The 14,674-nt window shown below is 43.9% G+C and overlaps 1 protein-coding gene across 11 annotated transcripts in view; it reads right to left on the bottom strand.

Moving 5' to 3' along the window:
* Nucleotides 1-14,674, bottom strand: part of OSBPL9 (oxysterol binding protein like 9) — a 1,511,872-nt gene that overhangs the window by 948,480 nt on the left and 548,718 nt on the right. For 10 of the 11 annotated variants that reach the window (XM_078670721.1, XM_078670755.1, XM_078670745.1 and 7 more), the window contains one exon: nt 14,494-14,541. In XM_078670721.1, coding sequence (XP_078526847.1) covers nt 14,494-14,541 — 48 coding nt within the window. Of the gene's footprint in view, nt 1-14,493; nt 14,542-14,674 lie in introns of those variants that run through there. The other variant, XM_078670797.1, reaches the window with a different exon arrangement.

Genomic DNA, 14,674 nt, shown 5'->3' on the forward strand with positions numbered 1-14,674 from the left:
TGCTGCCTTACTAGTGATGGTATTGAAGAACTCCTCAGGCACAACTTTACTCCAATTTAGCCTCCTCCCCTGATCTTTAGCCTTAACCTCCACTACAGCCTGAGGCGGAACAGTTTTGTTCAAAAGAAAAAAAACATCTACCAGCTCAATCATCACTGGATTGTGGTCACTAAAGGACGAAGGTATAGCATTATACAAAATAACATATTTTAAAAGTCCTGAAGAAAGAAATATGTAGTCGATTATTGTTTCGCAATCCCTGCCTACATACGTGGCAATACGAGTGCTTTTGTCAAAAAACCCTGCTTCAAACAAATCGTTCGTAGACAGGAGTTTCTCCAAAGCTTCCCCCTTATGGGTGTGCTCGAAATGCTGCGGGGATGTGAAACCTGGCCCATCATAATCAATTAAAAGACAATTCTCACTACAAAAATGCACATTAAAATCGCCCAACAAAATATATTGGCAAAAAGTGGTTTACTTTTCATTATAGATATTTAAAAAATCTGTCAACCAAGCCAAATGTTCATTTGGGGAATCACCTTGCTGGGAGTTATAACAATTCACAAGAATCAATTTAGTATTATCTGTTAATCTTAGTTCTAAGACAAGAAAATTGTGAGAAGCACAATCAACCCTTTTCACTTTTCCCCTTATGTTCACAGATACTAATAGCACAAGGCCCCCTCTATCCCTTCCTGCTGATGATCTCAATGCAGGGACAAAGTATGAGGTATAACCATCTATCCAAAAGTCACAGTCCCTATCCCATGTCTCTTGGAAAGCCACAATATCATGTTGTTTAACAAAGTTTAACCAGTTGCTATCCTCTCTCTTAGATCGCAGGCCAGCAACGTTCCAGCTTAACATCTTAACCGTTTCCCCCTCACCATTAAACTTTGTTACGGGGTTACAGTGAGCGATGACAGGAGCCAGTGTAGTGTGATCTGATACCATGGGAACCAGGTCTGGGGGAGATTCTTCTCCTGGTCCCACACAAACCTCTTGTCAGTCACACAGTTCCAAACCAGAGAGAGCGTTGAATCTATTATGAGTAACAATATTTCGACCATATTTAAAATAATTTTCTCCTCCTGGTCCCTGCAAAGAGCCTGGTGTCTGGGCCATAACAGGTGTATAAGGTCTCCTACTCGTGCTATGTTGGGGCGCTCCAGCGAGATGATTATAAAAGAAACCCAGTGGTCGCACCCCAATACTATTTGCGTCATGCGTCATGGAGGCTGCCCTTAACAAAACGTTAGCCACGTGTTGTGGGTGTCTGCAATTTACAACTATGCAGTCCCCTATGCAGTTCTTCCTAGTGGGCCCAATCCAGTTTGCCCTTCTAGTTGTTATAATATCCGGGGCAAATTTAATGGGGAAACCGCACCTCCTGTTTAGCCATGACACAGTTTTATTTTTGAGCGAGTCATGCGACTCCTCGGGTGTCTGGACAGTGTGCGTATCCTGGGGTGGAACATTAGTTAATACAACTACATAGGGGCTACATTCTGGAGGAAGATTAATATATATTACTTCTCCTCATGGAGATGTTATTAGCTGCAACTTCAGGCCCTGTAGTTGGACGTGTGACTACGCTTACTGCAGTGGGACGAGCCTCTATTACAGAGTCAGTTCTTAACGTGGGCGGGGTGGGTTGTAGCAGGATCTCAGCTATAGTTTCCTGCTCTTTCCCTCCAGTTCCTTTTCCCACCGACTTTGTACTATCAACCACTGGTAATTGTTTAGATATCAACTCTCCTAGCCTCTTTAGTTCGGCAGTTGCACTATCAAGTTTACACACTAGGGGTTGGACATACTGTGCTAATTTTGCTTCAAACGTGGCTTCCAAGGAACGAAGTAATTGGGCAAATTGGTCTGGACACAATTTGTTATTGGACATAGTGCTCTCTTCCTGTGCTATACTAGACTCATCAGTGTTGATCTTTGTTGGTAAATGGGTAACTGCCCTTTTTTTTGGGTGCTTACCCCCCTTTTACTTTGTTGTTTCCTACAATTTCTGACTGGTCTTGCAGGTGGCAGTTCTTCTTCATTATCATCACTTCCTATGTTTAAAACTACCATGGGAGGCTCAGTGTGAATCTGGGCAACCACCGTGGTAGCCGCTGTTTGGTCCAAAATTGTAATAGCAACCACGGGTGAAATCTCCAGAGGGGTCGGAGGACCTTCGTCAGATTTTGATGGGCTACCCCTACCTAGAGAGGCTCTCCTGTCATTATTTATTTTGTTTACCATCTTCACCAGGTAATTGTCAATAGGGCCTACCCCCGATATGAATTTCTCCTTTGAGACACTTGGCATGATTTATCCTGTTGCCTAAAATAGTAAATAAAGCAGAATATATATCCGCCGATCAACGTGGTGGTAGCACAAACAGAGTATAGAAAGACCAAATATCTGGATACGAATACCTTAAGTCTCCAGTAGTCCTGACACAAATCGATCAGAGTTTACGGCCCAGCCCTGCCTCTTCCTGTCTATGACTGTCATAGACTGTCCCGCCCTTGTCCCGGGCTTCTCCCGGGCGCGCCCGCGCGCATCCCGCGGGACGAGGAACCAAGGGAGCCTTTATGCGCCTCCACGCGCCTTCAGGTCGGCGTCAGCGGCGTCCTTGCCGCGCTGGGGCTGCTGGGGATTGTAGTTCCAGAGGCCAGGCGGAGCAAAGCCCGGCCAGACCCAGAGCGGAGCTAAGCCCGGCCCGAAAATCACCACACAGGAGGACAGGAAACACAGCGGAGCCAAGCCCGGCCGTCAGCAGCACTCCAGGTCAGCTGCAAACGGTTCCCCCCATTATCCTTTGCAGCTGCCACCAGTCTGTCAGCTAGATGGTCAGTCATAAATAGGGATCCTTCATAGATTAAGATGGAAGTTGAAGTAACATATGCACTCTGAATTGATAGTACTGGAGTGGGGTGAAATATGCACCTGTATAAGGAGGACAGATATTCGGCAATGAGTTCTTACAATTAAAATACTGGGTATCATACAAGGTGATTGTCCCTATAGGAGACCAATGTCTAGGATACAGGACAAAAGCATCTGCATTTCTTTTTTAATAAAACGTAAGTGCTTGCTTCCGGGGAGCGTTTTCATTATATTATGAGAAATAAGTGGGCTGGGAGGTGATGTCTTTTTGTTGTACCCTGGGCCAGAAACCGGAAAATAAAAAAATGGAGGCATCTGGCTAAGTTTATGCTCGACTGTGAGTAAATCAGAATAGATGGGCTGATCTTTTCGAGAGCCTTTGCTGGTCTGTAAGATGGAATAAGTAAAAGGTAGCAGAGGGGAAGAAAAGCAATGACATCCTATACTGGTGTGGATAGCAGTGTGAAGGGCTGTCAAACATTAGATCGTTTAGAGTAGTTTCACAAAGTTTTTTAAAACGTTTCTCAAGCTGTGGGTAAAGATTGAAAGGTCGAATGTATCGATAATTCATAATTTGCGTTTACACTCTCTGTAGTTGAGTTATTATAGCGATAAAAGAGCATCTTGACCTTTAATGCTGCTAAGGAAAATAAATAATTTGGGGCTGCTTTTATTAATGTTTGCGAATGAAAAAGTATTGAGTCTTACATTTTTGAAAAAAATCGTGTTCATTCGTCTTTCAATGTTAAGGGTTAATTTAAAAGTACAGTTGATGGTCAGACCTTACAAAGTTATTTTGGTGGGTTTGTGTTGTAAAAGAGCCTGCATATGCATTCAAAAGAGGAAGGAAACCCTGTACTTGGACTATTTATAGATACTCTATTATTTAGACACTCTTTTATAGGCCTTTGCTCTCTCTACCCTTACTTTGCCTCAGAGGAATGCAGTCTTTTTCCAATAACAACTCACATCTTTACAGGTTGCTAAGCTGTTGTTTCATAAGATGCCATATGTTTACAGGGCAATTAGATGAGTCTGGCGAGATTTAAAGACTCTTTTACCCTCAAGCGACATTTTAACTTCTAGGTAAGCTTGAGTAGCTGCATTTGCTTTCTTTGACTTTTCGATGCATTGCTCTTTTGTTCTACTGGTGAGATTATACCTTTGTGGCAAAAATGTATTTTGTGAAGTCCCTTTTTTAGTTTTGGTGTAGTGTTCAGCGTATTTCATCAGTAGTGCGTGGAATTAAGACTCCTAACTATAGAATCTTTTGCTTTCCCTGAACCAGAGGCGCCAGACCTCCGGTGATGATGAATATGTGAGGCAGTGGACAGGTGGCAGAAACAATCCGTTGAAAAATGCCACTGAGCTCGCTTGCTTTATCTGTAAATGTAACAAAGAGTCAAGCGGCTGTCAATATTCAGGTCAGTATTTCAGTTTCATAGGCACTCACATGAGTGTGAGATTTGAACGGTGTTCAAATAGAATATTCAATTCTATTTAGAGCTGCAGCGGTAGCCCTACACAAACTATATCTTTTAAATAAAACATTTTGTCAGGAATTCTTCCAATGCCTTGCACGTTTCTCAGTATTCTTGTACTCTTTCATAATACGGTCATTAACATTAAAACACAAACACTTTTCAACATATAAGGTCCCGCTGTTAATGACCATATTATGAAAGAGTACAAGAATACTGAGAAACGTGCAAGGCATTGGAAGAATTCCTGACAAAATGTTTTATTTAAAAGATATAGTTTGTGCAGGGCTACCGCTGCAGCTCTAAATAGAATTGAATATTCTTTTGCACTTAGGCACAAGGAATAACCAATGTCACAATAAACATTCAGTAAATGGTAATTAAGTTCCTCGTTTCAGAACATATGTTGCAAAATGGCAGATGCCGAGCATAATACTGTCCTCAAGTTTAAAACAAGCATTTGCAATGCAATAGGTCTCGCATTAGGAAAGTTTGAGCTATTGGTATTGTAAATGACTCATATTTTATTTATGTGTTGGTTTTGAAAATAGCGAAATTAATAGCTTTGTCATTTACAATGCCAATGCTTTTAACTTTTGCAAATGTGACACCTATACCATTTGTAATGCAACATGTTTTGTATTTACGTGACTTAGATGTATTGATATTACAAATAACAATGGCTTTTATTTTTTTTTAATAATGAATACTTAAATAAAAATTATTGTAATTTATAATGGCAATAGCTTAAAATGTTGTAAAGATTATGTTCATTGTATTTTATTGTGACCAAAATCCAAGAACTTAAGTGAAATATTAACATCTTTTTGTGACGTCTGTAATAAAGCTTGAAACATTGAGAGAACATATTTGAATCAGTTGTTGTTGAATGGTTGCACAGATTGATGCTGTGGTGGCGCTGAGTGATGCTGTGGCATATCTCACTCCAAAAGTAGGGCAAAAGGTGCGCGAGGACCTAACCCTTCCTTCCCCAGTGAAGAGCGCATAGCTGCCAAAGTTTCCGATTTCCATGTGTGACATTTTCATAAATTCAGTATAATTGTGTGTTACATTTCAACAACTATGAGTGACACTTTCTCGCAACCAAAATCAAGCAATGAAAACCAGGAAAACATATAAATGTCAGCTGTTACACCCATTTGAGCATCAAGACATTCTAAGAAGATGTTTAAAGTGCCGGAAAGCACCAGAAACTGAAGCACCTTAGTTCTCTTCTAAGCTGATCATACTGTTAAACAAAACGAGGACTCAGATCTGCACCACTCATTAACAGTGCGCGCCATGCCACTGCAAACAAAAGAATGTTTCTGTGAATTTTAGCGGTCAGTCATTGTAATACGGCCAGATTATTTATTGAAAAAAACGGCGCATTGTGCTTGCCACCTGCTCATCTCGAGTACAGAGATTAAATAATGACTGCAATAGTGGGGGATAAAAAGAGAAAGAGGCGGATCTGTTTTCCAGATTTGGTCTCCTCACATGCAAGCACATATCATCGCTCGCTGGGGAACGGATTGTAGCCATGGTGCAGTCTCCACGACCGAAATATTCAGAAGGTGTTCTTTAATTTCTCGTTTTGCTCTGACAAACGTAAAATAACAAGGTTTACCTAATCGCTTTCTTGACTGCTCGGCCGCTATAAATCTGGCCAATAAAATGAGCAAAGGGACATCACTTTTATTTAAGAGCACAGTTTTATGAGTTCACAGTTTATAAATTCACTTACTTGGATTTGAGGCAGGCGATGAACGAAGACAGCAACAGGCGCATTCCCCCGGGCTGGTACATGCTCTCACAGCTGCAGTGCAGGTAGCACGGCTTCGGTCGGGCCCGAGTTGGTTGATCCCTTGTCCACCATGGGATCATGATTGCACCACTCCACACACTGCACAGAGCAGGCAGCGGGTCAAAAGTGGCGAGCAGCACCTATCTCTGCTACCGGGCAGCAGCAGTCTCACAACTGAGTCAGCTGCCGCCAACATTGGTTGGGCCGGGTGAGGCTCAGAGAGGCCGAGGCAAGCCGGCGGTGGTGCGAGCGGTCATACGGTGGCTTGCACATAACTTCAGTTGCCTCTGCCATAACTCAACAACCTATTCTCACTGTCCAGTTGAACGCCGCCGCGCATTATGGAAGAGGCACTTAAATAATTATGGTGGAGTGCAGCGTGAAACAAAACAAGGCGGAAGAGACGCGAGACGCCAGCGGCCAGTCGCGTGCACATCTCCTGTTGTTGTAGTGATCGGGAGAGTGCCGCCACGCTGCCCGCGGCGAGCCGGAAGCTCTTGGCCGGCCGGCCAATCCGCTCGCGGCCGACCAGAAGTCCCGCCTCCTGATGTCCGTGAGGCGGCCTGCCGGCGCATGGAGCGCCCTGCCGGTCCTGGGTAGCCCGGGTCCCCAGGAGGGGGCCGGGGAGAAGGAGGAGTGTGGCGCCTGTTGCGGGGCTCCTCTGACCTCAGGGAGCCCCGATTGAGAAGAGGAGACGCGCCGTGAGGAGTACAACACTCATTCACGTTAAAAACAAGTGCGCAGAACGACTGCCGATATTTTATACACTGTTGCGGGACAGTTCGGTTTCGAAAACGAGGCCTGACAAGCAAAAGGGATTTCCGGCCGGGAGAAAGGAGAGGCGTGACACGCACTGAAGGGGCGGAGAAACAACGGAGCGGGCTGCGGAGTCTGGTGTGACACGGAGGGACAGGACGAGAGGAGCCGGTGAGGGGGGGGCCTCGGGGCACATTGACGATGCCCCCCCCCCGTGATGGAAGCCCTGCTTGTGCCCGGTGAGCGGGGTTGGGAGTGTGTGTGTGCGGGTTTGTAAGAGGGGAGAGGGGGGGGTGCGCGCGCTTGTATGTGCCTGCGTGTGTTGTGCCTGTCTGCGTGTGTGTGTGCGCGCACGCGTGTGCCTGTGCGTGCAGGGGATGGGGCCTGCCTGTGTGCGCGCCGTGTTTGCATGCAAGCCCTGCGGTCTGCGCAAGCGCGCTCGCTCCCGCGGTGAAATCCGACACTGGGAAAGCTCGTGACACTTTGGTGTCCACTCTCCCAAATACGGATAGCATTAGTTGTCGAGCTGACAGCATGGTTAAAAGTGATTCTGTAGGCACACAGATTGCAAGTTCACCCAAAATCTTTACGTTTTTTGAGATTGAATTAGCTTCCGTAGAACACAGTCCCATCTGGGATAAAACAGAAGGCTACCCGTCTAAAAAGGGCACATGTCCTGTAGAAATGCCATAGTCTCAGGATGGACACAAAGCAAGATTAATTAGGTGTGGGTTATAAATATAGGACAATTTGGGATAGAAACAGGCGAGCAAATTAGTGAGGAGTGGTCACTGAACAGGCCTTGATGACAGACTCTCCTACTACCTGTAGAATTCCCTTCAGGCTTTTATTAACTCTTAGGATAAAGACAGACACCGGCTTTCTAGTGTTGCTACAGTTCCAGTGAGCCTGGCTGGGGAACTCCATGTGAAACTGGATGTAGAATATCATAACCTCAGGCCTGCGAGAGAAACCTTCGCCTTCTGAAAGTCTGGAAGTATAATACCATAAACCCGGCTCCTACACCTCCGAGAGTTTGGACATACAATGACATAAACCTCAGGCCTGAGAGAGAAACCTTCGCCTTCTGAGAGTCTGGAAGTATAATACCATAAACCCGGCTCCTACACCTCCGAGAGTCAGGACATACAATACCATAACCCTCAGGCCTGAGAGAGAAACCTTCGCCTTCTGAGAGTCTGGAAATATAATACCATAAACCCGGCTCCTACACCTCCGAGAGTCTGGACATACAATGACCTAAACCTCAGGCCTGAGAGAGAAACCTTCGCCGTCTGGACATATAATACCATAACCTCAGGCCTGAGAGAAACCTTTGCCGTCTGAGAGTCTGGATGTATAATACCATAACCCCAGACCTGAGAGAGAAACCTTCACCTTTTGTGAGTCTGCAGCAGGCCCCTTCACCTTCCGAGAGTCTGGACTTATAATACCATAACCTCAGGCCTGAGAGAGAAACCTTCGCCTTCTACAAGTCTGGACGAATAATACCATAACCTCAGGCCTGAGAGAGAAACCTTTGCGTTCTGCAAGTCTGGACCTATACTATCATAACCTCAGGCCTGAGAGAGAAACCTTCGCCTTCTACAAGTCTGGACGAATAATACCATAACCTCAGGCCTGAGAGAGAAACCTTTGCGTTCTGCAAGTCTGGACCTATACTATCATAACCTCAGGCCTGAGAGAGAAACCTTCGCCTTCTACAAGTCTGGACGAATAATACCATAACCTCAGGCCTGAGAGAGAAACCTTCACCTTCTACAAGTCTGGACGAATAATACCATAACCTCAGGCCTGAGAGAGAACCCTTTGCCTTCTGAGAGTCTGAATGTATAATACTATAACCCCAGACCTGAGAGAGAAACCTTCGCCTTTTGTGAGTCTGCAGCAGGCCCCTTCACCTTCCGAAAGTCTGAACTTATAATACCATAACCTCAGGCCTGAGAGAGAAACCTTCGCCTTCTACAAGTCTGGACGAATAATACCATAACCTCAGGCCTGAGAGAGAAACCTTTGCGTTCTGCAAGTCTGGACCTATACTATCATAACCTCGGGCCTGAGAGAGAAACCTTCGCGTTCTACAAGTCTGGACGAATAATACCATAACCTCAGGCCTGAGAGAGAAACCTTTGCGTTCTGCAAGTCTGGACCTTAACTATCATAACCTCAGGCCTGAGAGAGAAACCTTCGCCTTCTACAAGTCTTGACGAATAATACCATAACCTCAGGCCTGAGAGAGAAACCTTTGCGTTCTGCAAGTCTGGACCTATACTATCATAACCTCAGGCCTGAAAGAGAAACCTTCACCTTCTACAAGTCTGAACGAATAATACCATAACCTCAGGCCTGAGAGAGAAACCTTTGCGTTCTGCAAGTCTGGACCTATACTATCATAACATCAGGCCTGAAAGAGAAACCTTTGCCTTCTGAGAGTCTGAATGTATAATACCATAACCCCAGGCCTGGGAGAGAAACCTTTGCGTTCTGCAAGTATGGACCTTTACTATCATAACCTCAGGCCTGAGAGAGAAACCTTCGCCTTCTACAAGTCTGGACGAATAATACCATAACCTCAGGCCTGAGAGAGAAACCTTTGCGTTCTGCAAGTCTGGACCTATACTATCATAACCTCAGGCCTGAAAGAGAAACCTTTGCCTTCTGAGAGTCTGAATGCATAATACCATAACCCCAGGCCTGGGAGAGAAACCTTTGCCTTTTGGGAGTCTGGAGCAGGCCCTTTCCACTTCTGAGAGTCTGGACATATAATACCTAACCCCAGGCCTGAGAGAGAAACCTTCGCCTTCTGCAAGTCTGGACGTTGTATAATACCCTAACCCCGGCCCCTTCTGAGTGTCTAGACGTATAATACCATAACTCCAGGCATGAGAGAGAAACCTGCAGCGTCTGAGAGTCTGCACGTACAATACCTTAACTCCATCCTCTTTACTTTCTGAGAGTCTGGACGTACAATATGATAACCCCAGGCCTGAGAGAGAAACCTTTGCCTTCTGAGAATCTGACGTATAATACCATAACCCCGTCCCTTCTCCTTGTGAGAGTTTTGACGTACAATGCCATAACCCCAGGCCTGTGAGAGAAATATTTGCTTCTGAGAGTCTAAACGTGTAACAATACCATAACACCAAGCCCCTTCGCCTTCTGAGACTCTAGACATAAAATACCATAACTCCAGGCCTGTTTGCCTTCTGAGAGCCTGGACATATAATATCATAATCCCAGCCCTGAGACACAGACCTTTGCAACCTGAGAGCCTGGCCTGTAGAATACCTTAACTCCAGACCCCTTGGCGTTCTGAGAGTCTGGATGTATAATAACATAATCCAGGTCTGAGCCAGAAACCTTTGCCTTACGAGAGTCTGGACACATAACAACATAACCCTAGGCCTGAGAAAGGACCCTTCACCTTCATATGAGAGTTAAAGGTGGCATTTGACTGAAAAGTGATAGAAATGATGAAAAAGCAAGAGATGGCTGATTTAAGGATTTTGTCTTAAATTCCGCAAGCTTTTAAAAACTTGGCTGTTTTATTTCTGTATTCTTCTCTTACTGTTCTGTCCCCTGTACTTGTCCGCAGTGCTGGAAGGCCTCCGGGTAGCCATCGCGCTTTATAAATGTCATTACATTCCATTCTATTCCTTTTACTGGGTGAATCAGTCTGAATTGGGCAGGGAAGTTAAACTTCCAGACATTTATCTTACAGTGTAATTTTGAACATACTGTGACGATTAGTTGCTGTAAATTGCATTTTTATGCTCTTGGCTCACACACATGCATAAACTTAATTATGATTAATACATTCTAGTTAAAATGATGACACTGATAAAACAAACAGGATTTGTGATAATCTTCCCCACCTTGCTGGCTGCAACTGTACAGAGAAAAATCGAAATGACTGACGATATAAAGCTAGTTTCCACAGATTATGACTTTTTCTAAATGTAACTTTGCTCTTAGCATACGCTAAGCCAGAGGTCTTCAAACTTTTTTCAGTTGAGCCCCCCCAGCTGAATTTTTTAGATGTCGGCCCCTCCTCCCCCACTACCTGACTCTGGTACACTACATAATCGACCGCCATTCGCATATCCGAAGCCATATCCGGTAAATAATGTTAAACACAGTAAGAGTGTTTAGTAAACTGCAGGTTTGTGAGCGGGTGTGTTTAAATGACAGAGGCTTATTACACAGTACAAATCAAAAAATTCCAAGATAAAATGTGTGCAAATTATTTTTACTAGGGTTTTACTGATGCAATTGTGTCATAATGTTAATCGTGTTGTCATTTGTGTCCATTGTCTTTATACTCCCGATTGTATTACTATATAATTGTATGTCACATAAGGTGCAGACATCATTCAGTCAGGCAATAAGTGGTGCTTTACAGGGGTCCTAAAGTAAGAAATAAATATAAAGGCATGAGTTGCGTACATTGCTAGTAAGCCTTCAGTTCGACACAGGCATCTCCAAAAGAGCTAAGTGAAAATTTACCAAACCAAGAACTGAATGAAAATTGAATGGTCAAAAAGCTGCTATGCCATTAAAATATGATGGAATTTTAATTTACTGGTTTCGGAGTTATGCACTGCAAATCTTTCCTATGGAAAACCCCATGTTAATTTGAGGAAGTGTAAGGTTGTGCACCCCCACCCCATTATAATCTGAGCCATTTGAGGATCTGCCCACTGAATGCTGTTTGCCCATGGCTTACACAATATGAATTACTGTGGAGTAAGTTGCCAAACCAACCTGCCGAGTACATGATGTATTAAACATGCATGAAAAATGGCTACATTACACATGCACTTTAATTTTTAAATAGAATGGTGAGTGTATGGCATGCTCATATTTACTCAATTTAAAGAGAAACTTTGCCTCCTTTCTTTGAAAAACTTCCTCCCGGATGGTTATTTCCAAGAGCTGAAATGTTTCAGCTGCCTTGGGAGGCTGGGAGCCTCCTGTGATGTGAAACTGAAAGCAAATTGCTCCCGGTTTTCATTCAAAATAGAAAAGTATGTGCACGATTAGTACAGCTGGAAACAATCTAAAATGAGACTTAAGGGTGGAGTGCGTGCCCCCTCTGAGATGGTGTTGCGCCCCCCTAGGGGGGCGCGCCCCACAGTTTGAAGAACTCTGCGCTAAGCTGTTGTGTGCAGCTTCCAGTCGTCTTCCAGCTTTCTCCCTCCCTCCCCATGCCCATTTATAGCTTGGTTTTATGTTCTTAAGCAGTGGAGAAAGCAGAATCAGACTTCAAAACTGGGGTTCAGGTAACTTAATGATGCAGTCAATTTTTCATAGAGCAGTCAAACGAGATAAGGAAAAACTTTCGTACCACGGAGCCAGTTAACAGACTCTTAGGGTAAATAAAACTGAATGAAAATCCACTCTTAAATGAACACTTTTTCCAAGAAGCCATGTGCTGTACAGTAAGCCGATATGTGTCCCAATTAGAGACCTGAATACTGAATGCTCTGCTTGACTAGCATTGAGTGGCAGCATGTACAGTAAAGTTGCTGATGAAACCTGTTAAGGAACATCAACAAAAGCGATAAAATACAGAATACAAGCATTGGCAAAGTCAATGGGTATCGCCTTTGGGACCTACTGACTTTGCCAATGATTTTGTCCTGCAGCCCAACTGAAAATGAAAAAAAGTAAAGTTTTCTTACCATGTAAGCATCTGTTTGTGGCACGTAGTACTGTAGATTTACATGCTGTGCATACTCCTGTCATCTAGTGTTGGGCTTGGATGTATGCAAGTTATTTTTCTTCTCAGAATTTTTCTCGAGTCACGAGGTAGTGTGACTCCACCTCTTGCTTGCAATGTGCATGGTCATTGGCTCCATTGTTTTCCCCCACAATCAATGAGGATGACTGGAGCAGAGCCACATAGGAATGAGAGACAGAGAGATGACCATGCAAGTGAAGTAGAAAGTAAGGGTAAAAGCAAACAGCTAGAGGCGTCCAGGGAAGAGGGTGGGTGCATGTGAATCCACAACACTACATGCCGCAAACAGAAGCTTAAAGGATAAATAAAATGTTCTGTTCGAGGCATGTGCAACTTTAGATACACATGCTGTACGCAAAAAACTAAATACAAATAAAAAACAAGATGATGGATGGAATGCTTAAATTAATCTCAGGTTTTGATAATCGCTCGAGACTCATCCCAATCCATAGTTTTTTCCCACCAAGCCACATCAGTTTGGACCCAGCCATATGCAAATTAGTCTTCACCCTGCTTCTCATGGGAACACTTCAGCCCGAAGTGCCAGACCAGGACCTCCATGAACTATAACACAAACAACCCAGGACCAGTTGCTATTTGAGTAGGTCAAGATTGATTTGCATGTATCTGGGTCCAAATTGAGGTGGCATGGTGTGCAAAATAACAATGGTTTGGGATGCAGCCTGAGTGATTACCAGTGGTTGAGATTAATTCAAACATTCCATCCATCACTATTTTGTACACTTCTTGTGTCGCCTTAAGTGGAACAGGTATGTCCAGATGTGGATCCCGTGCACACTGTCATTGGAACCAAGCTGTACATGGCTGATGAGTCCATAACTAAGGTGAACCCAGTCCTGGGTTGCTTGGGTTCGAGTTACGTGAGTACTGGCTTGGCAGTTCGTGCTGTACTGGTCGTACTGGAGGAGGATCAAGACTGATTTGCATATAGCTGGGCCCAAACTCAGGTGGCATTGTGAGCAAAATAACAATGGACTGGGATGTAGCCAGAGTGATTAAGAGTGGCTGAGATTAATGTAAGCATTCCTTCCATCATTGTTTTGTATACTTATTGTGCGTAGACTGTAAAGTAGTCCTTCCCAAAGTGCTGGCTTGCCTGTGAACGTCGCAGAAGACTGAAAAGGGGTACGAAGTACAGCCTGACCAACATTTGCTTGCTGACAGGCTTATAGTCCTTTGTGAAAGTGGGTGGTGTAGACCAAATAGCTGCTTTACAAATGTCAGCTATTAGGATGTTCTGAAGAAAGGCTATAGCCCTCTCTTTCTTGTGGAATGGGCCCTTGGAGGAAAAGGCAACACTCTTAGCTTTTGCCTAACAGGTTTGGATGCATATAACTATCCCCTGGTTATGCCTGATTTTGAAAAGGCCTTTCCTTTATGTGGTTATGAAAAAACACCAAACAATTGTTGTTTGTTATTTTTTTTTAATAGCTTTGTTCTATCTATATAGTACATTAAGGTTGGACTGACATCTAGGACACAAAGAGCCCTTTCTGCTAGAAAAAATAATAATAACATTTATACATCTTCCAAAATCAACAGGAGGCTAAGACCTCTGTGTTTAAGGTAGAAGGCATCCGTTAGTGATTTTGGCTGCCTGTAACCATGTCCCTAGTAAGCTACTCGCCAAAATAGTTCAAACTTATCCCCTACCCAAAACATATTTTAGATTTTTTTTTTTAAAGTTTGTGTTGGTCTATATTTTGCTAAATCTCAATTCATACATGCACAGTCTGAGGCTGGTGACAAAATAGAAAAACGAACAATAAAACACTCACCTTTCTCTGTTCTTCATCTTTACAGTTCTGAAGTTTGTCATCAAATAGCTAATGCAAAGAATACAAAGTTAGAATTTCGTATTGCTTGTACTGCATAAACATTAACTTTGCAAATTTTGTAACTCACATTTGGATAGTATCACTAATGTTGCCACAACTGAGGAGCGTTGACATCTCCCCA

Source organism: Lissotriton helveticus, chromosome 1_2 (assembly GCF_964261635.1).
Source record: "Lissotriton helveticus chromosome 1_2, aLisHel1.1, whole genome shotgun sequence".
NCBI lineage: Eukaryota > Metazoa > Chordata > Amphibia > Caudata > Salamandridae > Lissotriton > Lissotriton helveticus.